The 25696-nt window shown below is 34.9% G+C and overlaps 1 protein-coding gene across 3 annotated transcripts in view; it reads left to right on the top strand.

Annotated features, from left to right (window-relative positions):
- LOC121371755 (brefeldin A-inhibited guanine nucleotide-exchange protein 3-like) overlaps positions 1-25696 on the top strand; it is a 78861-nt gene that overhangs the window by 7336 nt on the left and 45829 nt on the right. For 2 of the 3 annotated variants that reach the window (XM_041497882.1, XM_041497885.1), the window contains exons 5-17: positions 2499-2567; positions 7765-7881; positions 13615-13657; positions 17180-17267; positions 17659-17769; positions 18491-18649; positions 19024-19156; positions 20046-20152; positions 20549-20721; positions 22679-23182; positions 23985-24166; positions 24461-24617; positions 25303-25410. In XM_041497882.1, coding sequence (XP_041353816.1) covers positions 2499-2567; positions 7765-7881; positions 13615-13657; positions 17180-17267; positions 17659-17769; positions 18491-18649; positions 19024-19156; positions 20046-20152; positions 20549-20721; positions 22679-23182; positions 23985-24166; positions 24461-24617; positions 25303-25410 — 1951 coding nt within the window. Of the gene's footprint in view, positions 1-2498; positions 2568-6932; positions 7038-7764; positions 7882-13614; positions 13658-17179; positions 17268-17658; positions 17770-18490; positions 18650-19023; positions 19157-20045; positions 20153-20548; positions 20722-22678; positions 23183-23984; positions 24167-24460; positions 24618-25302; positions 25411-25696 lie in introns of all 3 variants that reach the window. The other variant, XM_041497884.1, reaches the window with a different exon arrangement.

The raw sequence follows: 25696 nt of genomic DNA on the forward strand, positions 1-25696 counted from the left end.
ACCAAGAAATCCACCATGTTCTCATTCCACCAAGAAATCCACCACAACCATATCACGATCCACTTTCATTGGTAATATCAGGTGATAAAAACTACAATAAAAAAAATTCCAATAACTACGTTGTACTGTACTTATTATACAATGCACAAAACATAATTTTATACATTCAATAAAATAACAAATATATATATTTACTCATGCTCTTCTACCAGCTTTTCAAACACCATAATTCTCTCTCTCTCAAAATGTTCAAGTAATTCATAATATCAAATGCACTCCTTTTATTCCACAAAAACACTCACTCACCCAAGCTACACTGCTTTCACCGCACACCAAGCTATACCCCAATCTCTCCACTTTAATTAAACACACTACTCCTACATTGCTTAAAGTACACTAACAATGAACTGACAAGCTAACTAAATGCAATGTTCTGGCTTGCCCTTACCCAAAACACACAAATAAAACCCAGTAACTCTGTAGCTCATTCATAAAATATACACAACCAATATATACACCAATATATATACTACATATTACCCTTGACTTGTGACAGTGCCCATATACCACTAGGGTTTCGAACACGCCCATCCCGAGTCCGACCTCCGATAAGATCGGTGACCTGACTCGGGATGGGGGGTGGTTGGGTGGGGGTAGTGTTGAAAATGGGCAGAATTTTGAAAATAGCAATTAGTAAAAAAGTTGATAGAATAAAAAAAATGAAATTATGAGCCAAAAATAAAAAGAATTGACTGCTCGGCCGAATATTTATATAATTTGGAGCAATTTAGAAGGACAGTCCAAAAATAAATAAGAGAAAGAAGAGAGGATCGGACTATTTAATAATAATTAAAAAAGTAATTTTGACATAAAATTTTGTACAACGGTCTAAATGTCCACTGAGTGGCCTCGTTAAGGCTGTTAGGGTGCAGAAGTTGAGCCTACGACGAGCTGAGGAGTGGTGTCACACTCAGGACGGGAGCAGATGTCGCTTCGTGGCCAAGTCTATTATGACGACTTCGTAGCTGGCGCCGCAGATCATCTTGACGATTCTATGAATGGTGTGGCTATCCATGTCTGTCAGTAGAATCGCTTAGCGGTACATCTTCTGGCGCCGGTGGGTCACGATGATTCCCGTCCTGTTCTCTTGTAGCCTGAGTGTTTGGAGCTCATAGTGGCATCCGTCTGGTAGTGGCTTCCAGTTCTGGTTGGAAAACCGGCCTCAGCTTCGTCGTATCCATGGTGTCGCCCTGCACGTAGTCCCCAATGCCAAGTGCCAGTCATCCTTGCGTGCAGGGGGGTGAGGCTGTCGCGCTGGCTGGACTAAAGGAGATGTTGCTTTCCTCTTCCCAGCCGCCGTCGCACCAACAACATCTGCTAGTTCCAAATGCACACTTTTTTTTCACACAAAAATAATTGATCAGACTACACACTGGACATCAAAGGAAATGAGCTGCATTGTGTGTATGAAAAAGCAACTGACAAAATACTTCAGTACCTTACGACAGTTACCGTAACGTAATTTAACAGTATTTTTAACAGCCTCTATTTTGTTCCATACCTGTATCCATTTGTATGTTTGATACACACAATAAAAATTATATTTTATTGGAGCAATGAAAACATTTAATTTTTTATCGATTCGGCAATCTCTGACTGAAAACCCCCACTTATTTGGCACCAAATTTGTTACGTGATCAGATCGGTCATTCTGTCTTTTGTTTTCACTAAGTATTGTCTGATATTTTGTCCTCAATTGCAGATTTAATTGGTTGTAACTGATGATTTTTACTTTTTGTCATTTCTGTCATTCTGTTTAATTAGCAATTCTTTATAAAATATTATAATCTTTTAATTTTGGGGGTAATATCACCACTTATAAATTCAACGTACGTGGTAGACTTTATTATTAAAATCATTTATCTTGGGTGCCAGATATATACACCGCCTTTACAAAAACGAAACTACTTTTTATCAGCTGGCGATATTAAAAGGATTAATTCATTCGATGAAAATTGAAATAAAATGAACATAATTTTTTTATCGCACATTAGGGGCCCCATTGGGCTATTTCTCATTCCAGCCAGTGCTCCAGCCAGTGTAACAAAGACTGTGGTATGAACTATCCTGTCTGTGGGATTGTGCATATAAAAGATCCCTTGCTGTTAATTGAAAAGAGTAGCCTATATCTGTGTGGTCTGATAACCATAAATAAAATGTGTTGAGTGGATTGTTAAATAAAACATTCATTCTTCTTTTTTCCCTCATTAGGGGATCACTTCTCTTGATTGTCAACATCTCCAGTTCAATTAAAAGATAAGTCGGCTTGCATTTTGTATCAACTTTTTGTACCAAATACTGAGAGGCAAAATAAGGAGTATGTCTTTCCACAAAGTCGACCAAGCTTTCTCTTTTAATTTTCGAGACCACTGACCAAAAGTAAAGGCTGCAAAACAACTTCACTGACATAAGCTTACTACTGTTTTTGTGTATTTCAGTTATTGCTGAGTATGACCTTTTCCATCAGCTGGTGCATGAATGCCAAGGTCATCACTAAAGTGGCTCAGGTAACTTTATAAAAATCAAATATATGTGATTAGCTGTATTATTTTGCAATGTCTTTGTAAGAGTTGACAAAAATATTTATGGAGTGTTGCTATATCAATATACGCATTTAAAAATTGAAAAATAGCATTACCAGAATCCATTAAAAACATTTCCATAACAAAATCGCAATTATTTCTACTTTATGGACATGGCCATCTTTACAAAAGGAATTGTCTGTCATAGCTGGGTGTAACGTGACTGACAGACTACGTTTTTTTGACCTGCAGGATTTGACATAGAGCCTACTACAGGGTTTTATCACTTATGTTTCTAGACTGATAAATCGGCACCATTCCCCACCATACCACAAAAGCTATGTAATTTTTCATTCCCAATTTTGGAGTGTAAATTATTATAATTTTTCATTATTATATAAAGGCATATTTTGAATGAATTGAATAAATACAAGTTTATGTATAGAATTAGTCTTTTCGATTCTAACAAGGCTTACTAAGATGTATTTTAAATGATTCAGAAAATTCCCAAAATTTTGTAAAACAATGCTAAATTTCCCAAACTCAGAGCCATGGGTGTTGAGTCAAATTTTAGAAATAAAATCCTGCACTAACAAAAATGAATTGTGAGACAAATTTCTTAAGTGCCAGTGATTACGGTGAATTTGTTGTTAAAACAGTGTCTGTGAGTGAAATAGTGCCATCAGTTGAGACCTGTATTCACAGCTGCTGAAATAAAAGCAACAGAAAAAACCTAGTGGATAATAATGTGATAAATGCCAGTTCGTCCAAAGAAAACCAATCATGTGTTGGAAGATCATTGAAGTGTAACGAGACGGTGTTTATGTGTGCTATCCTGACTGAAATAAAAACATACTGACCATAGTCTGTGACTGGCTGTGGCCGGGTATGACTTTACTGAACTAATGCACTATCAGCTCATTAGGCGGCCTTTGCTTAAAGGATAAAACAATGACTGCATTTACCATATAGTAAAAGTGTTTATTCTTAGTATTTTGACCATTCTTTAATTAAATGTGCAATTTTTTGAAAATGTTATAGCTGAATTTATGTTAAATCTGTATGTAGAAATCAAAAGGCTTTAATTTAGCATTCCTTAAAGGAGTTTATCTTCTTTTTTTAATTTTAAAAACGGCTATGCTTTGTCATAGTGATATGCCATGTTACTAGTTGGCTTCCATTGTTAACATGTTTCTAGTTAAGGAGTCATCCACAGTTTTCCACATTTTCACTGTAGTACTAAGAGGACTACTTTTCTACATTCCCACCCTTGTTCTCTCATAATGTACCGGTACTGCACATTTTATCTAGGTGTTAGCCAACTGAAGAAATAAGCACTAGCAATGGGATTAGTCAAAACGTTATCAGAATATATATATAATAAATAACATGTACCCGGGTAATATTGTTTATTTGTGAAAATATCATTAACTATTCTTAGAAAATTAACAGACTTTTATGTAGTAAAAAAATGTTATACCATTTAAGTAAGAAGATCAACTTGGTATTTTTTCTGCAAATATATTTACAGACATTTTAGTGATTGCTGAAAATAAAACATATTGAATATAAATTGTTGTATTAATGTTCATATAAATTAAAACATATTTTATTTCCACTGACAATAATGAGAAAGGTGTATTTGTATATGAAAGTGGTAGTGCATCACACTGCATGGTTTATATAATGTATTAGTGGTAATTATGCTTCATGACCGATCAGCTGTTACATGTTTATTGTAGAGGTAATAAGAACAGGCTGACTGAGGTGGTCTATAGGTTATTACATCTGTCACCATTCTACACAGTCTTACATTTCTCACACCATGGTGACCTCAAGTAACAACTATTGATCTGCTTCTAAAATGTATTGACATCTAGTGTAGGAGTAAACAGCGTATTGTATACCCGATGTAAGTTTAATGTTACAAGCACCATGTTTATCTATATTGTGATTTGGGCACCTGACAATCAATCAATCAATCAGTGAATCAATAAATCATTCGTCAATAAATCAATTAGTCATTAATCAGTTAATCTGTTAATTAATCAGTGGACTGTTATCTCAGCTAATTAATCAGTGGACTTATCTCAGCTAATTAATCAGTGGACTGTTATCTCAACTAATTAATCAGTTGTAGCTCACTTGCTTGTTCTCTCTGTTGTCGTGATCTGAGAAAACACAACTTCTACTTCAGACTGTGATCATTTCCCATTGTGCTATTTCTCATTCCAGCCAGTGCACCATGACTGGTATATCAAAGGCCGTGGTATGTGCTATTATCTATCCTGTTTAGGATGGTGCATATAAAAGATCCCTTGCAACTAATGGAAAACTGTAGTGAGTTTCTTCTCTAAGACACAGTTACCAAATGTTTGCCATCCAATAGCCAATGATTAATAAATCAATGTGCTCTAGTGGTGTCGTTAAACAAAACAAATAAACTTTTTTCTACTTCAGATGACTCGTAAACTGTGTGTACTTAATAAACAATTGAAACATAGCAGCCGCGGTGGTTTAGTGGTTAAGCATCAAACATAAGACTAGTAAGTACTGGGATCATGTCCCACCTGAGGCAATGGTGGATTTTTCATGCCAGTACTGGCTCCAACCCAGAGTGAGTGCACCGCTAGGCTCAGTAGCACACAGAGTTTCACCCACTTCATGGGTGTGATTGTTGGTGTGTTTCCTGGGTGTATTACCCAGTAGACACTGCAGCAGTTGTATAGTTGTCTTGGCCAAAAAAAGGAATGTCTTTGTCTCAGTTATATCTTTAAAAAACCCCACACCAACAATTGAAATAGGCACATACATCATTATAGTGTTCATATTAATGTCTTGTTCCCCTAACAGCACCACATATTGTAGGGAGGGCATCCAACTGAAGTGTTTCTAATACAATTGCTTGGTACATGTGTTTTGTCTTGGCTAATTCTTGACAAATACCAATTAACATAGACTCGGTTAATATTTTCCATATTACAAAACACTCATGGGTAGATGTGTATCATAATATTACCTACATTATTTATTACTGTTCATATTGGTCAAATTCATGGCTTTGTTTAACGTGACATGGGTTTAACTTACAGCTGCATTTTGACTGCTATACACTCATGGGTAGATGTGTATCATAATATTACCTGCATTTAAGGATTTTATTTTACGTTCATCGGGTTATGAACAAAAAAAATCATCAGCAAACAGTGTGAATCGGCAAAGCCAGATGAACGTAAAAGAAATAACAGGAATTACTTATAATTAAATTTGAAATATACTTACAAATAATAATATTAAAAGTTCATATTTTATTTTGAATTTTTTTGTTTTGTTAAAACAATAATGCTCAGTAAGACAAATTACCAATATAAAATGAAGTCATCAAGTATGACGTTCCCTGACGATGTAATTTTTACATTCATCAAGAAATAAAACAATAATGCTCAGTAAGACAAATTACCAATATAAAATGACATCAAGTATGACGTTCCCTGACGATGTAATTTTTACATTCATCATGAAATAAAACAATAATGCTCAGTAAGACAAATTACCAATATAAAATGAAGTCATCAAGTATGACGTTCCCTGACGATGTAATTTTTACATTCATCAAGAAATAAAACAATAATGCTCAGTAAGACAAATTACCAATATAAAATGACATCAAGTATGACGTTCCCTGACGATGTAATTTTTACATTCATCAAGAAATAAAATAATAATGCTCAGTAAGACAAATTACCAATATAAAATGACGTCATCAAGTATGACGTTCCCTGACGATGTAATTTTTACATTCATCAAGAAATAAAACAATAATGCTCAGTAAGACAAATTACCAATATAAAATGACATCAACAAGTATGACGTTCCCTGACGATGTAATTTTTACATTCATCAAGAAATAAAACAATAATGCTCAGTAAGACAAATTACCAATATAAAATGACATCATCAAGTATGACGTTCCCTGACGATGTAATTTTTACATTCATCAAGAAATAAAACAATAATGCTCAGTAAGACAAATTACCAATATAAAATGACATCATCAAGTATGACGTTCCCTGACGATGTAATTTTTACATTCATCAAGAAATAAAACAATAATGCTCAGTAAGACAAATTACCAATATAAAATGACATCAACAAGTATGACGTTCCCTGACGATATAATTTTTACATTCATTGGGAAATGAACAAAGTCCTGTTGCTATGGCTGGACCAATGGGATGACGTTATGTTGTAATTTGTAATTAATGTAACGGAAATTTAATTATTAATTATTACTGTTCATATTGGTCAAATTCCTGGCTTTGTTTAACATGACATGGGTTTAACTTACAGCTATATTTTGACTGCTATGGTGCCTCACATCGTAGCGAGGCAGGGAAAGTGGCAGCTGCCAGTTTCAATGAAATGCTTGCAACTTTTTGCAGTCCACAAAAACAGGTAACCTACCACAGGTGTTGGAGTCGGAGAACTGGCACCTATCAAGCTAATCCACCTGGTGATGGTACCACCATGACTGCTAACTTTGCAGGCAATCCCCTGCTTAATTTAGCAATATAATATTATACTAAACTGGGGTCACGGATGTTCAGTGGAAAAAATAAAGGCTTTAATTTAAAGGTTTATTCAGAATCTCTATGTTTCAGACATTTAGCATATAACATGGACATCTCCAGGAATTTTTGAAAGGGTTTCGTTTTCATAATCAATTAGTACCTTTTATAGTTAATATTGAATTTTTTTAAGGTGGAGAACTGCAAAAAATTAAAATAATTGCCTATAAGGGGTTCATTAGTGCATTCCCACACCCCTCCTAAAGATGTGATTATTTGTTTGTTTTACTGTGTCATTTTAAAGTGACAGGATTAAACTTAAACAACATGAAAATAGTTTTGATATGGTAAACAAATGTAGTAATATTATTTCAAATTATTTTTCAGGAATCCTATTAATAATTTAGTTTTAATTTAAAAATAAAAAAAGAAAGAAAAAAAAGACAGTCTTTTATCCACTGAATATCCTAGTGTTATTTATTAAACTTTTTCTTGCATCTTAACCATGCATGTAGATATTTTCCTACCCAGCTTCACCATAGTAATTGGGTACTGGCAGCACCTGATTTTTTCACACTATTTTGTAAATGATGTTGCCTGATTTCCTCTGTCAGGTGTATATAGAAACCTACTCGGTGAGCTCCCCGGGGGTGCGCAGTGCGGTGCAGGCGGCCATGACTCAGGTGTTGAGTAGTTTTACTGAGAAACTGTGTGACGCGGAACACCAGCTGGTAAGAGACCGTGACATGCTTAGTGTTCTTGATGCACTTACATTTGTCTTCATATTGTTGTAGCATGCTCTTAGTTGTCTGCATTTTTCTTTTTCTTTTTTTTTAATTATTATTTTTTTACCTAATTTTTAGCACCTTTATACAAGGCCCACACTGGAACAAATTTTGGTTTAGCCAATTTGTAGATATGTTGATTATTTCCTTAAAAATCATTCAAACGTACCTAATTTAAAGAACATTTTATTAGCCAAATACTAAAGTTTGTAACCATTTTGTATGAAAACTGGGTAATTTGGCAATGGACAGTGTGAGCGCTGCTTATAATTAATTATGGCTAACTGGTTTCTTGTTGAAAGTTGTCATATTTGTGACTGATACAGTATTGAAAAAGCTACAAACAAAACCTCACAAAATCCCAAAATCATATTTTTTGTATGCTTGTGTCAGATATAAATGACTTTACAACTTAGTGTTTATACACTCGCAGCTTGCTTCTTACATCTTTATCCCAGAATTAATTCGCTTTTTTGAGGAGTCTTCATTAAATGCGAGAGTGGGGAAGTAGCCTAGTGGTAAAGTGCTCACTTGATGCATGGTCAGTCTAGGATCGATGGCTATTTCTCAAAACAGCCAGGGCACTACGACTTGTATATCAAAGGCTGTGGTATGTGCTATCCTGTCTGTGGGATGGTGCATTTACAAGATCCCTTGCTACTAATGGAAAAATGTAGCATGTTTCTTCTCTAAGACTAAATGTCAACATTACCGAATATTTGACATCTATTAGCCTATGATTATTACTAGTGCGGCAACAATAATTGATCAGCTCGATACGAACCGCGGTACAGTTTTGCGTATCGCGATTTTTATATGCTATTTTTTTTCCTTTTATCTTATTTGACTTGAAATAGACAAACAAACAAACAAACAAAAACCACATCATTTTATTAATTGGTGATGACAGGAAATGTAACAATCACGTCAAGCGTAGTCGGCTTACTTGTTGGCATACGGAGTGATAGGTCGGTTATACTTGGTTCTAACTTCTAAACAAAACATGTTAAAAGTCCAATGAAAATAACCATTTAATGATAATTACAAATAAATGTTTTGTTACATACACCATCCATTGTTCACTTACGTTGGAATACGGCTACGGCTATCATCTTCAAAGAAATAAACCAACAAATGAGAATCACACTTCGCTGTTTTTCACTGAACTCGGAATACTTCGGCCGATTGTTCAAAATACCTTGGCAAATAACCTCGGCTCTGGTTCGGTCGATCTGCTGAAACATTGCAACTCAATATGTACATTTCCGTGTCAAGCGAGCAGCAACGGAAAAGCCCGATAGTAAGGATTTCCGAATGTGACAATTTATAAATAGTTTGACACCGTCACACCGGTGTTCTAGTAGACTAGTATTGTGTTAAAAAATAAAAATATGGCCTAAAACACTTAGCCTGACAGCTGAAACTAATAAAGATCATTAAAAAGTTGTGCCCTCTGTTTTCATTAAAAAAAACCAAACCATAAATATTAAATTTAAATAATATCAACTATATTGCAATACATATTGTAATACAGTTTCTTATATCGCAATACGGTTTTGACCGTATCGTTGCACCCCTAATTATTACATCAATGTGTGGTGTCGTGCATGACTAACTGATCACAATGTTGACTCGCTATCATAAAGTGCATTACTAACTGATCACAATGTTGACTCGCTATCATGAAGTGCATGACTAACTGATCACAATGTTGACTCGCTATCATGAAGTGCAAAACTAACTGATCACAATGTTGACTCGCTATCATGAAGTGCAAAACTAATTGATCATTAAGTTGACTCTTTCATGAAGTGTATGACTAACTGATCACAATGTTGACTTGCTATCATGAAGTGCAAAACTAATTGATCATTAAGTTGACTCTTTCATGAAGTGTATGACTAATAGATCACAATGCTGACTCGCTATCATGAAGTGCATGACTAACTGATCACTATGTTGACTTGCTATCATGAAGTGCATGACTAACTGATCACTATGTTGACTTGCTATCATGAAGTGCAAAACTAATTGATCATTAAGTTGGCTCTTTCATGAAGTGTATGACTAACTGATCACAATGTCGACTCGCTATCATGAAAAATGTTTTATTTAACAACGCACTCAACACATTTTATTTACGGTTATATGGCGTCTAGACATATGGTTAAGGACCACACAGATTTTGAGAGGAAACCCGCTGTCGCCACTATATTGGCTACTCTTCCGATAAGCAGCAAGGGATCTTTTATTTGTGCTTCCCACAGGCAGGATAGCACAAACCATGGCCTTTGTTGAACCAGTTATGGATCACTGGTCGGTGCAAGTGGTTTACACCTACCCATTGAGCCTTGCAGAGCACTCACTCAGGGTTTGGAGTCGGTATCTGGATTAAAAATCCTATGCCTCGACTGGGATCCGAACCCAGTACCTACCAGCATGTAGACTGATGGCCTACCACGACGCCACCGAGGCCGGTTGCTATCATGAAGTGCATGACTAACTGATCACTATGTTGACTCGCTGTCATGAAGTGCATGACTAACTGATCACTATGTTGACTCGCTGTCATGAAGTGCATGACTAACTGATCACTATGTTGACTCACTTTCATGAAGTGTATGACTAACTGATCACTATGTTGACTCTCTTTCATGAAGTGCATGACTAAGTGATCATTAAGTTGACTCTTTCATGAAGTGCATGACTAACTGATCACTATGTTGACTTGCTTTCATGAAGTGCATGACTAACTGATCACTATGTTGACTCACTTTCATGAAGTGCATGACTAACTGATCACTATGTTGACTTGCTTTCATGAAGTATATGATGATCATTATGTTGACTCGTTTCCATGAAGTGCATGACTTACTGATCACCATGTTGAGTCACTTTCATGAAATATATAACTAACTGATCACTGTGTTGACTTGCACTTACTGACAAGTAGGTAGACTTGCTTTCATGAAGTGCATGACTTACTGATCACTATGTTCACTCACTTCTGTGACTAACTGATCATGACGTATTTGACTAACTGATCACTACAATGACTTGCTTTCATGAAGTACAAGACTGCTTTTTACTTTACATTATTGAAGTATAAAGCTTTACGTCTCAGAAGAAGAATATGATGTCATATTTGATTGAGTATGTAGCCTTAGAATTTGACTCCAACTTTTAGTAGCAAGGCAAATGGTAAGTGAAACTGTGTTCATGTGCTATTGGCCAGTGAACTATTTTCTAGGTTATTTATTACACCTGCATTGTACTGTTTATTATGACCATCTTAAACAAGCAAATAAACTAATCAATTTCAGCAAAATTGAAGTGTATGAGCATGTATTTTTTGTAGTCACTGGAAAAGACACCCAAAAAAAAATTCAAAGTAAATTTTAATGGCAATAAAATGTTTGCTCGTAGTTCAAATAATTATTATTTTGGATGAAATTTTTCATTTCTAATATTAGTATTATTTATCATTAAAAAGACATGGTTTTATAAAATAATTGAGAAAATATAATATGTGATGCAATGCTAATTAACCCATTAACTGTTGCAAGAATTGAACCGCCTCGGTGGATCTATTCAAATGATTGGTTTTTTTCTCATTCCAACCAGTGCACCACAACTGGACAAATGCCATGGTATGTGCTTTCCTATCTGTGGGAATGTCCATATAAAAGATCCTTTGCTGCATTAGTAAAAATGTAACGAGTTTCCTCTGATGACTACATGCCAGAATTACCAAATGTTTGACATGGAATAACCGATGATTAATTAATCAATGTTTTCCAGCGGTGTTGTTAAACAAAACAAACTTTAACTTTCATGAACTGTTGCAAGTAAAAGTGACTGAGGTTTTTGTCGTGCTACTTTTAGCCAATGAACTTGTCCTAATTTAAGTTCTTTAAAATGGTTTTGTTCTGTACTGGTAATTCATACTTGCATAACATTCAGATTTGCTACTGTACATACTAAGTAAATTGTTCACAACATACATGTAAGAAAATGACTGCATCTAGCTAGCATTGTTAATTTTTTAAATCTAAATTCTGTAATCAAGTCCAATGCAGTTTGATAGCAAACATATTGCAGTAATTGTATTTTAATATATAGTAATCAAATTAAGTTTGTGCATGATCCTACATTTTCATTAGTTGTTTTCTCTCTGTCTATCTCTCTGTCTCTCTCTCTCTGGACCGGCCTTGGTGGCGTCGTGGTTAGGCCATCGGTCAACAGGCTGGTAGGTACTGGGTTCAGATCCCAGTTGAGGCATGGGATTTTTAATCCAGATACCGACTCCAAACCCTGAGTGAGTGCTCCGCAAGGCTCAATGGGTAGGTGTAAACCACTTGCACCGACCAGTGATCCATAACTGGTTCAACAAAGGCCATGGTTTGTGCTATCCTGCCTGTGGGAAGCGCAAATAAAAGATCCCTTGCTGCTAATCGGAAAGAGTAGCCCATGAAGTGGCGACAGCTGGTTTCCTCTTAAAAATCTGTGTAGTCCTTAACCATATGTCTGATGCCATATAACCATAAATAAAATGTGTTGAGTGCGTCGTTAAATAAAACATTTCTTTCTTTCTTTCTCTCTGTGTCTCTTTATCTGTGTGTGTTTGTCTCTCTTCTCTCTCTCTCTCTCTCTCTCTCTCTCTCTCTCTCTCTCTCTCTCTCTCTCTCTCCACTCTAGTATTATTTCTTTGTCTGTCAATGTCTGTCTTTTTCTTTCTTTCTTTCTCTCTGTATTGCAGTCTCAAAACAGATTATTATGTGTGTTGTATTAACAATGTTTCATCAGACCACCATGCTTAGGCACACTGTTGCTTTGTGATTATTCTGCTATTTAATTACAGTAGGCTTTGCTAGTGCGTAATACTTAGTGTTAGTCACCGGGCCTGTAATAAATGTCCACAGCTGTGTTGAACAGAATATTGATTGGAGGCAGGCTGTATAATATTTGTGAACAATTTCACTTAATGTGCAGACACTTGACCACTGACATACATATAATTTGTAATAAATATTTTAGAATTTCATATTGATTAATTTACTTTATTATTATTATTATGAATGCATAAAAATTTATGATTTACATAGTCCACTAAACACAAAAGAGAAAAAGAAAAAAAGAGACGGTTCAATTATACGTGTATATATATCATGAGTGTTAATAACCTCTTATTTGATTGTCTGTTGAGTAACTATTCCTGTTATTCTATGAGTAGATATATATATATATAGTTTCTCATAAATACAGTTGCCATTTCTAATTATGTGTTAGTTTAGTTTTTATTTGTAATTTCAAATTCAGATCATATTTCTGTATGTCATATGTTCTGTTAATTTAAAATATTTACTTCAAAAAGATAATTTTACATTTCGTGAAACCTGCCCTGTTTTCACCAAACTTGGTTATCACTACCTAGGATTTTTCACAGCCAACAGACAAGATAGTAGTAAATGCATGTAATTTTTAAAGAAAAAGGGCCTGTAATATTTAACCTTTTTGTTTTGTATAAGCATAAATGAATTTATATTTCAAATATTTATGCCATTTTTTTTTATTCTTTTAGAACATTAATTAATGAATAATGAAACTTTAATAGTGCATTTATATTTTTGTTGATATATATAATTTTTTGTTAAGACTTGTGAATGTCTTATTTTGCAGGTGAAAGATGGAGATGATATACTTGCAGATTTTAAAGCAGGAGGTTAGAAATTAATGATTAATATATAAACACATTTCATTTGCCTACACAGACCTCACCATTTTAATTAATAGCTCCCCTTAGCATGTGAATTGATATGGTATCAGTATTGTAATATCTTAAATGGCTGTCCATAATGTAGGTTAGGAGAGCATTTAATCACTCCCTTCAATATGTTTTACATCAAGGTCTGCCTACATCACTAGCTAACACAGATTGACACAATCATGAAATGTCATGTGACTGCAGCTTGAAGTAACCACCTCTTTGTCAGGGCTAGCTCTGGGTGAGAAAAACATTTCACAAAATTATCTTTAAAAAATGCAAAACCCAGTTATTTTTCAACAAAGCAATTATAACATGCATTTTTTTCGCCAAATTAAAATAAAATTTGCCAATTGTTCCTAAAATTCGCAATTGGTGAATTTGGCGAATGGCGGAGCTAGCCCTTTTAGTATTAGATGTTTTCTTTCTTAAAGGAATGGACAATTAAGGCATTTGGCCTGGTAAGCATATTCAATGATATATAATGCACATTATTGCTTAATATCAACAAGTATAATCGTATAGTTAATTAATAAAATGGTTATATGTAAAGGCTATTATATATAACGGGCGCAGCCATTTTGTACCATCTCTGTGAGTACGCCCTCTGGCGAGCTGGTGGTTACGTAATACTTAACACGTTACGTCAGGAATGAGCCTTAGAACTAGAGAAACACAATTTACCTTGTTTTTGCGGGAGGATAGTCATACATTGCAATGTTTTGTAATAATACACATCCCAGTAAGCCAGCAATAAGAATATCCAGCACTATATATATTATTTTTCAATACAAATTAAAGACCATTGTCAAAGTGGCTACACAACAAGTTGAAATAATTAACAATGTTTTGTCCATGCAGTAACCTACGTACTGAACTAATACACAGAGTGTTTTCTTAGTTAATTGGTCTATGCTGTTAGATGCTTCTACCTGTGATTCCTGATTGGCAGGTGTGTATTTGATTGGTAACCAGACGAGCCAATTAACTGACGCTGTCTAGACACAAAAATACATACCGGTATTGTGGAATATTACCTGTCGCCCCTAAAATGGTAATGGACATGGTTTATTACTGTAAATAGTTCTGTAAAACTATTGATTAAGTAGACTTTTCCATCTAAAACCATAGAACTGACCAATTACATAGTCCCAAAGAAAAGAAAATTATCACTTGGGTATCGTGGGTTGTCGTTTTTGCTCTAACATAGCATATCAATAGGCCTAATACTGTACATTTTTCCTTTGGATTATTTAACAGAGAAAACTACTATAACCCCATTTTGTTCCGTTAATGCAACTTGAAATATATTTAGTTAAATAGTTTATTATATTATTACGTCATTTATGCTGTTTTACAAGTCAGGTTGATCAAAGAGAAGCGCCTTGTCGAAAATTACTGCTTTTGTTTACATTGTACATACAGGAGATGGTCAGGAGCTGACGTCACTTCGCCCCAAGCTACCCCACCGGACGTTACAAAAACGAAACAAAATGGCTGCCTCCAGTTAGCAGGAATAATCATGTTTTTTTATTAACTCTAAAATTACGCGTTTTTCATTTGCTAAAGTGTCAGTATGTGTTGGTGGTCTGGGTATGCATCTTTTCAACACATACGGCTCTTGTTTGAGTTGACCCTACCTTTAACATACAAAAAGTTTACCATTCACAATACTGTTTTCACTTTGTTTAATGTAAACATTTAAATTAGCATACCTTTTACACAAATGTTTGATGTTTTTAAAGTTATTTTTGCTTATACATCTTTAAAAGTTTAGTTGAGTATTGTTTGAAATCTAAACGTCTGGACTAAAACAGAATGCATGATAAAAGTTTCTTAAATATAGGTCCAGTTTCATGCACTGATGTGCTATCATGTTTATTTTGTGGTTTTGTCTTGTCTTTACAAAGTAAAAAGGTGAGATGTAGCTATTACATTTCTGACGGGGGCAGCGGAAACCACATCAACTTGAGTGTTAAAGTTTGTAGATTTGCTTCTCACAAGCTTAAGTCCTAGATCAATGAAATGTGGTTTATTGTTGCAATTAAGAATGTTCGTCACTCTACCATAAAAACATTTATTTCCACAGAATTCTTGTGTTCCTAACTCTATTTTGATAAAATAAAGTCTCTGTCTAAAAACCACAATTAAAAATCTCAAGTTGAAAAGCTCAACGTTTCGTCAGCTAAATGCTGACATCCTCAGAAGCAAACTAAACATAAAACCAGGAGTTCAACATTAAAAACAAGTGAATAAAAACAGTTCAAGAGAAAATGTCAAGTTAAAAGACTAAGAAAAAAGACTTTAAAAAATCACAGGATAAGCTGACTGGGGGAAAGTAACAAAAGAAGAGTCAATGACTGCTTGGGTCATACTCATTAAGTCCGTCAGGCCACATTGTGCAAGTTATTATCCATGTGTAATGTGAATTTTATCTGAGGGTCTTTTTGGTTTAAGATGTCGAAAAAAGTGTGGATTTCCAATGGAGAGGCCTTGCTCCATGCCCAAATATCATCAATGAAGCGTACATGAATGTCTGGTTTATTGGGTATGGTGCTCCAGTATTTACGCATCCAGTAAGTCATGTAAATATTTGCATATGTAATGGCAAACGGAGTACCCATAGCTGTACCTGAAATTTGTTTAAAGAAACGGCCACAGAATTCAAATTCATTATTGTGTAAAACAAAATCTGCAGTGGATAGAACTGCATGGGTGTCTGTGTCCGATAGGAGGTCAGTGTTATAAGTATGGCCTCTTTCAGTGCTTCAAGTCCTTCTGAAATAATGATGTTAGGATAGAGACTCACTACATCAAGTGCGAGTAGGTGGCCTTCTTTAAGACGAGGATTGGTGGTGGTGAACTTCTCTATATTCTGTAAGAACTCCGTAGTGTCTTTAACTAGTTCTGTGCAGAAAAGCTGGGAAACAGGTTTGAGTTTCCAATCTAGCCAAAGGGATGCTCTACGGGTGGGTGCAGTGACCTGACTACGGATAGGTCGACTTGGTGGAATGTCGCCTGTGTTGACTACTTTATAAACTTTGCCTAGGATGTAGAAAGTAGCTGGTTGTTTCACTGGCCAGTGTGTGATGGCTAACTGCTGTAGTTCTGGGATGTCCAAGGAATTTACTAGTTGAGAGAAGTTTTCATGTATCTCATGACAGTTGTCTCCTTGTAATTCCATGTACACCGTACCGTCTTTTAGGTGTCTCAGACATTCGTTAGTGTAGTCGCTAGTATTCCATATCACAATACCGCCACCTTTATCCATATTACCAATGACTATAGTACTGTCATGCTTGAGAGTTGTAAGCGCAGCATGTTCCTCTTTATTTAGATTGTCCCTGACGTTAGGTTCTTCGTGATTGTGTACATGTCTCTCTTGATATTTGCAGTATATGTCATCATCACGTCCTGTTGGTGGTGTCCATGTTTTAGGTATATATAATCTTGAAATAATAATAATGTTATCATTTGCAGGAAGCAAAACGACCACGTTCGAGAGTCTCATGGAAGATGTTGTGATGATAATAAAATTTCTTGTTGACAAGCTTGGGGTCACACAAAGGTATTGAAACAGAAGTCTTTTTTTTTTACAAGAGATGTAATATTTCAGTATTTTGTTTTAATGTGATTGCAGTAACTGTTGTATTTTTAAATGAGGCACTTCCACTTCTTATTGTTACAAGTCTTATCAATTGGAATAAACTAGGATAGTTAAGAGCAGCAATATACATGTGTAACAATTATAATAAATAAAAATATAATTATATCATGTGGTATGATACATATTTCACAGATTCTGCTTAATATATTTCTAATTTTACAGAGCATTTGTTTACAAATAAAGGTACTGCAATGAAAAGGAAAACAATTAAACCAACCGATCACGTTGTGTTTAAATGTTACTGATGTGTTACTATTTCTGCTGTCTGTATTGTCTGGTTATACCATTGCAGTGCTCCTCAACTGAAGATCGTACAACCATTGCTACTTGAAGGAATCTATGCGATAGTCTCCCATGTGCCACTTGAGATTCGACATCATGAAGGTTTCAAGGAGCTGGTTTGGTTAGTTTTTAACTTGCTTCTGTTTATTTTTAACTTGTTTTCCATGTTATCCATATGAATGTTATCTTCTTTCCAATGTATATGGTCAAAAGTCTTACATCAAAAAGGTACATTAAAATTTGTTAATATTTTAATGGTCAATTATGTAATGGTAACACTGGAATTTGTGCAGAAAAAAAAAGCTGATTGACACAAATATTCACTAGAAATTATCAGTACATTGCAATTACGTATATTTTGTTTTTGTTTACATCCACTAAAATTAGTGCTATGTCCGTGTTTATTTTACGGCTTTTATTTTAGTATTCTAAAAAAAAATGTTTTTAAATCCACAAATCTGTAAACTTGATACTGAAAGGTAATTAATATATTAAGACATCTTCCTGCTTGGTAGAAGACTACCTACAGTATAATGGATCACAGGATCAATACCCTTCAATGGACTTGGGTTTTATTAGTCTCAGCCAGTGCCCCACAAATGGTACATCAAAGATCATGGAAAAATGCATATAAAAGATTTCATGTTGTTATATCAACAAGAGTAGCATGAGTTTCTTTTTCTATTGTTGAAGTATCAAAATCATACTAGACACAAATAGCTGTAGTTTAAAATGTGCTAAGATGTCATTAAATATTCCTTTTCAGGTTTTTTTCTTACTGGTTATCAAGCTTACAACTGTTAGTCACTGTTTCCCTATTGTTTAATTGTTGATCATTACAGGAAGTCTTTGTGTCCATCTGTGATATCATTACTGGGGAGTCCCAAGATGGAGAAAAGCTCGTGGCAGCAGAAATGTTCAACTGAGGAAGTAGGTCGAGGATCAGGCTGTTCTGCGTCAGCACCCAGCATTCTGTCTTCTTCTGCTAAAGTAATTTATAGGTATGTAAAAAAAAATAAACACTTTAATACAAAATGAAATAATGGAACGACTAGCAACTATTTTTCTTCAATATTAATTCTTTTAATTTCTTTTTTTTTGTGCAAAACTAATTGTAGCCATTTTTAGACCATTTTGGTATTTTAATGTATGATCTTCCCATAATTTATTTGACAATATACTTTGTTTCCTTGAATAATGTATAGATAGGTTAATCTTACTGTCTTTTCATGTTTCATTTTCACAAGTAGTCAGGCTTCAAGACTGCTTCTGTTTTGAGAAGGGTTTAGGTAAATTAAATGATCTTTTAATTATAGCTAGCAGCAAGAAATGTTTCTATATGCAGTATAGACTGACAGATTTGTACAAATTTCAGTATTGCGTCTGAGCTTGTGAGACTAGTGGGGAGTCTGGGCTCGCTGCGTCCTGTGCTGGAGTCGTTGTATCATCGCATGCTGTTGTATCCACCTCCACAACACAGGCTGGATGCCCTGAAGATCATACGAGAGGTAACACTCAACTTGTTTACTGTTTTTCTAATGTTCCCCCTGCATCACATAACTATAATAATAGGTGAGCTATTGCTTAACTAGATGTATTATGCAATTCTGATATAAGTTTCAACTTAAACATTGTGTTAAAACAAACTGTTATACCTCTGATTTGTGTATATTTAATTATGCATAATGTATATATAGTAATGTTGGTATAGAATGCTCCTACTGGCAATAGCTAGTGGGAATTCCGTATTAGCTCAGTTGGTAGAGTGGTTTGAATCCCGTCAGTGGAGGTTGATTTTTCTGTTATGTATATATGCGCTGGTTCTCACTTCTAATTTATTTTGAGGAATGACATTTTGCAAGTATTTCCTTATATTTAGAATTAATCTCCGCACATCAGACACCCTTACATGAGAGGTTTAAATTATTTATAAGCAGGTCTTCAGTAAATAATAAATAAAACACAGAAAGTAGACACTGTTCATTACATTGAGTTCATTACCTTTGAGGTTTTTGAAGTGTATATAAGAGTAATACAGCAAATACTGTAACAATAATCATATACTTGTAACAGTAATCATACACTTGTAACAGTAATCATACACTTGTAAAAGTAATCATACACTTGTAAGTGTAGCCCATGAAGTGGTGACAGCGGGTTTCCTCTCTCTATAACTGTGTGGTCCTTAACCATATAACTGTAAATAAAATGTGTTTACATCGTTAAACAAAACATTTCCTTCTTCATACACTTGTATAACAAAACACAGGTGAATATCTAAATTTAGTATTAATTCTAATACCATTAAACCATTTGAAGGTATATTTTCATTCCCTTGTGCAGAATTTCAAATATTGTTTAAGTTCGTAGTTACTGTAAATGTAATTGTGTTTTCAGCTGCTGGGTTCAACAGAAAGAGTGTTGGACTTGTCGGGCCCTTTCATCCCTGAAGACGAACATAAAGCAAAGAAAACATGCTTGACAGACATTTCTTTGATCAAGCTGTAAGTTATTGTCATATAAGTAAAAAAAAAAGTAAAAATATTTTTATAGCTGGGTGTACTTTATATTGGTTGTAAAAGTGGTAATTTCATTCTCAGATAAATATTAATACATCACAAACTAAAAATAATCTTATACAAAATGTAAAATATTTATTATTAAAAGGAAATTGCATAGAGATTTCTGTCGATAGAAGTATTTTGCAAAGTGTCAATGAGAAAGCTGTAGAAAATTAGATTAAAATCCAGTGATTGTTCAGTATGTGTCACGTTTTTAATGTATATTATGGTCTGTGTGCATCTATTTCTATGTAGGTATTATTGAATTTTAACAATGTTGCCAGCACAGTATCAGCAGTAAGAGTATTTAGTGTCTGTTAATGTGGTTGTTTATTTCAGCGTTACGGATTCTCTCCAGGAATGTTGCCACTGCAACGAATCGTCCGTGTGTTTCACCAGTATTCAGTGTGTGGACAATCTGTTGACTTCACTGGAGAAGATGAGCCGGGGCGAGCACCTCACCCAGAGTGTTATCGATGCTCTCCTGCAGTTTTCTACACAGACGGAGAACGGTAAACACTTTAAAGTGACGGTCCTGAGGTTGCTGCCATTGTAAGATGTTAAAAACTAATAAAATCTTTTCAGAAATTATTTCTTCCCACAAATCCCATGATTCAGACAAAGCGGACATCGTGCCTCACAACAACAATAGCATAGCAATTGACATTTGTACATCATCAGTAATAGTGTATTGTCTAGTTTTTACTGACCTAAGTTTCCATAACATACTGAATGTAGTTTCTTGTTTAGAATACCAGTGTCTATATATTAAGTGTGTTTCTGCTTGTCCTAATGTTTGTGAGTAACTCAAACTGGATTTGGTCTCCGACAAAAATATATATTGGGGAATAAAATGAAGTTTGACCAAGTACTAGGATGACCAGAAACACATTTAATATAAAGCCACTAATATTTTATGCAAAAAATATTTATTTTATATGCAATTTTATTCGTAAAAATATTTCTGTTGGTCGGTATCATTGAAACAATGACAACAAGCTCAGGACTGTCCCTTTAACTTGATGTCAACTATTGAGGAAAACATTAACACAAACAATTGAAAGCTCGGGACTGTCCCTTTAACTTGATGTCAACTATTGAGGAAAACATTAGCACAAACAATTGAAAGCTCGGGACTGTCCCTTTAACTTGATGTCAACTATTGAGGAAAACATTAGCACAAACAATTGAAAGCTCGGGACTGTCCCTTTAACTTGATGTCAACTATTGAGGAAAACATTAGCACAAACAATTGAAAGCTCGGGACTGTCCCTTTAACTTGATGTCAACTATTGAGGAAAACATTAACACAAACAATTGAAAGCTCGGGACTGTCCCTTTAACTTGATGTCAACTATTGAGGAAAACATTAACACAAACAATTGAAAGCTCGGGACTGTCCCTTTAACTTGATGTCAACTATTGAGGAAAACATTAACACAAACAATTGAAAGCTCGGGACTGTCCCTTTAACTTGATGTCAACTATTGAGGAAAACATTAACACAAACAATTGAAAGCTCGGGACTGTCCCTTTAACTTGATGTCAACTATTGAGGAAAACATTAACACAAACAATTGAAAGCTCGGGACTGTCCCTTTAACTTGATGTCAACTATTGAGGAAAACATTAACACAAACAATTGAAAGCTTGGGACTGTCCCTTTAACTTGATGTCAACTATTGAGGAAAACATTAGCACAAACAATTGAAAGCTCGGGACTGTCCCTTTAACTTGATGTCAACTATTGAGGAAAACATTAACACAAACAATTGAAAGCTCGGGACTGTCCCTTTAACTTGATGTCAACTATTGAGGAAAACATTAACACAAACAATTGAAAGCTCGGGACTGTCCCTTTAACTTGATGTCAACTATTGAGGAAAACATTAACACAAACAATTGAAAGCTCGGGACTGTCCCTTTAACTTGATGTCAACTATTGAGGAAAACATTAGCACAAACAATTGAAAGCTCTGACATATAAACATTCATCTACTGAGTGATTGATTTGTTACTAACATCTTCCTATTATGTTTTTATATATTATACAGCAGACTATGTTGTTATTTGTGTTATGAATTGAAATGGTTATATGGTGTGTATGGTGGTGGCAAATATGTAGACTCAAAATTATGTTTTATTCCTTATGGTTTTGCTTTATTTAAGATGGTTGATTATATACCTTGTAATAATTTCTGAAATAGTCCTTAACAAAATGAATTAAATATGAATTATTGACATTCTAAACATACTGATTTTTATTTACTTCTTCAAATTCTTTATTTAGAGAGTAGCATTGATTCTAAAAGTAAATAATGAAGAGAATGTTGTTGACAAAGTTATATTGGATGTACTATTTATATTGATCTCTACAGATACAAAAAAAAAAAAAAAGTTGTAGAAGAAGCCATATGGTATATGTTTTATAAGTATCTTTAAAGATAATTTATTTGTTTATTTATTTAGAGTGTGACATTGAATCTAAAAATACCAAAGAAAAGAAAGTAGTAAAAGACATTTCTAACTATGATGACAACAATGAAGATGATGATGGTGGGACATCAATGACTTACAAACCGGCTGACCATCCACCACACAGTTCAGCTAGACAAGACAAGTATGACGGAGACCCAGAACCGGAGTACGACGACCAGGAGGAGGACCTGTCTAGTAACCGTGCCACGCGGATCACCAAGCTGCGTCTGGCTGACATCGGCAGTCAGTCAAGCAGCGAGTACGGTGACATGATCAACGTGCAGGAGACCATCCAGTCGCAGCTTGCTGAGCAGCAGTCACAGGAGCTGACGCGCAGACGCAACCTGCTGCGGGACAAGTTCGAGGCCATCGAGAGAGAGAATGCTCGCAGGTTTGTGCAGGAGCTGGAGAGGATTTTACCAGAGTTGCTGGCGGCATTTTCTGTACGAGATGTCAATGAGGCGCTGGAAGAGTTCGCTTCAAATTTTTGTGCAGGTTTGTGGTTTGAAGAAACCAGTTTTAATTATGGATTTAGATGTAATATACAAGGTAGTTTAAGTTTGGTTGTCACTGTTATGGGTGTTTTATAAATCCAGTTTGTTATTTGTATTCTTATAAAAATCTACAGTTATCTTCATTTTTATTGTTCGCCAGTTGTAAACTGATTTATAAAAATAAAGTTTAATGATGAAACATAGTCATTATTATAATATTTTTTTACATTAGGCCCAGAATTTATCTCAGTCAGATGAGTACTTGCGTCATAGGATCGAACCACCTCTGTGAATCCATTCAGCTGATTGATTATTTTCTCGTTCCAACCAGTGCACCAACTGGTCAATGGCCGTGGTATGTGCTTTCCAGTCTGTGGGAAAGTGCATATAAAAGATCCCTTGCTGCTAATGAAAAATGTAGTTTTCCTCTGATGACTACGAGTCAGACTTACCAAATGTTTGACATCCAATAACTGATGATTAATTAATCAGTGTGCTCTAGTGGTGTTATTAAACAAAACAAACTTTAACTTCTGCTTTAACATTAGTCATTTGGATCACTAAAGCTGTCACTGTTGGTTAAAATACATTAAATGTACTAATAATTTATGTTAAGATATACGATATTCATTGCATTTTGTATATTATTTCAGTTGTGCGTTATATTTCATGTGTACTTTATTTCAGTATCTCTTGTAATGTATTTTTTATTTATATTTTAGCTGCATTATCTTTCATGGTTTGTATTTTTTAACTATTGTATTTCAAGTGTCATAGTAACCGTGTTGTTGTTGTTGCTACAGGTCTGGTAAAGCAGTGTGAGGTTGGTGAGACAGATGAACCAGACGTCCAAGCTGCGGCGGCCGTGATTCTCAATGCTGATGGTGTTTACATGGCATCTATCTCGGCCCTGCTCCTTGCACTCAAACTCACGTCTAACGGATACTACAACACCAAGAATGAATCAACACTTCCATTTAACGAGGTAATTTTTACTCGATGCATTTATTTTTACCGTCTCAACATTTTTGGGGAAGCAGTAGACAGTTTTAGACATTTTTTTATGGTTGAAACATTTTTAACATGTCTGGAGTGATAAATATTGAGTGAGTTTCACCTCCCTAAATACAAGACAAAAATCTGAAAATGTCTGACATTCCATTAAAATATGTTATGTTGTAGATAATTTTATGTTTAGGTGTATTAATCCTTGATTTAAAAAATAATGATATGATGGTCTATATTCCTTTGATTCATGTTCTAATGTTTATGCTTTCAGAAAGACTTTATGGATGAAATCCTGAGCAGTGGTCTCCTGTTATTCCTGTCTCCCGCCTGGCTGAGTGAAGTCTACAAGCAAATTATCTCTACCAGCCTTCTAGAGAGTGCTGGCTTTGACCCGACCAAGTACAGTCCTTTAGTCAACATGCTCAAAGGTAAACCTACTACCTGTCTCAATCGTTTCCTCGCATTTTAATCGTCCTTTCCTTGAAAATGTGTCAGATGGCACAGATTTTAACCTAGGATTTCAAGAATTTCCAGGACCCCTCTAGATTTCCTCTTTTTTCACAGTTTACCAATTCCCACCCCTGATAGATTCTTGCATGAAATAGCAATTTTTTCACATCTAGTCATATGAAATTGTATAATCACCTATAAAATTCCCCCACACCCAACAACCCAAACATTTTATTTGGAGACGAGTGAATACTAATGTTTGTGATCATTCGAGGTATTCCTAATTGTCACCTATCCAAGTGATTCACTAACGTGTATTTGTAAAAGGTACTGGTACTTATTACCAAATGCCTCAAAAGCTGAAATCTGATACAAGACTTAACCATTCACCCTTCCGCAGTATTTTTCAAAATTATGGTGCATTATATTGAATTTCTATAGATATTAAGACAACAAATACTGCACTGGAAATTTGTGAGTTTCAAGCAGATGTGCTGTGCTGTTTTTATAGGACCATATACCTTTAATTTAGATATATTTTTAGAGGACTGTACTTTTAATTTATAAAATAATTTTTATGTATTTTTTATGTATAATACTTTTATAAATAATGTCCACCCTGTGGCAGTGTTGGTTGTTTTTAAGTTGTTGCTGTGATTTCAGACATTGATGGACTTGGCAGCCACGAGATTGGAGCCCAGTTGATGAGTGAGAGTCTAGACACAGAGACTAGCATGAACAAACCAGCTGACGGACCCGCGGTTGAAGCTGGTAAATCCAACATTCTCTATATTATATTGACTATTTATATTATATATAGACAATAACTTTCACGAGGGACAGATAATTCGTAATTATGAGTATCGAGTGGGTTATTGTATTTATTACCCATAGTGTTTAGAAACTTAAACTTTAAACGTTTTACATGACACAAACTATATAATATACAAGATGTAAAAGTCTGAGGAAATTGATGACGTCATGACTGAAAAGCAATGACGTCAAACGCTATCTTTAGGTACACAAATCAAATGTAAGCAAGACAGGTCACATTCGT

The sequence above is a fragment of the Gigantopelta aegis genome, chromosome 4 (assembly GCF_016097555.1).
Source record: "Gigantopelta aegis isolate Gae_Host chromosome 4, Gae_host_genome, whole genome shotgun sequence".
NCBI lineage: Eukaryota > Metazoa > Mollusca > Gastropoda > Neomphalida > Peltospiridae > Gigantopelta > Gigantopelta aegis.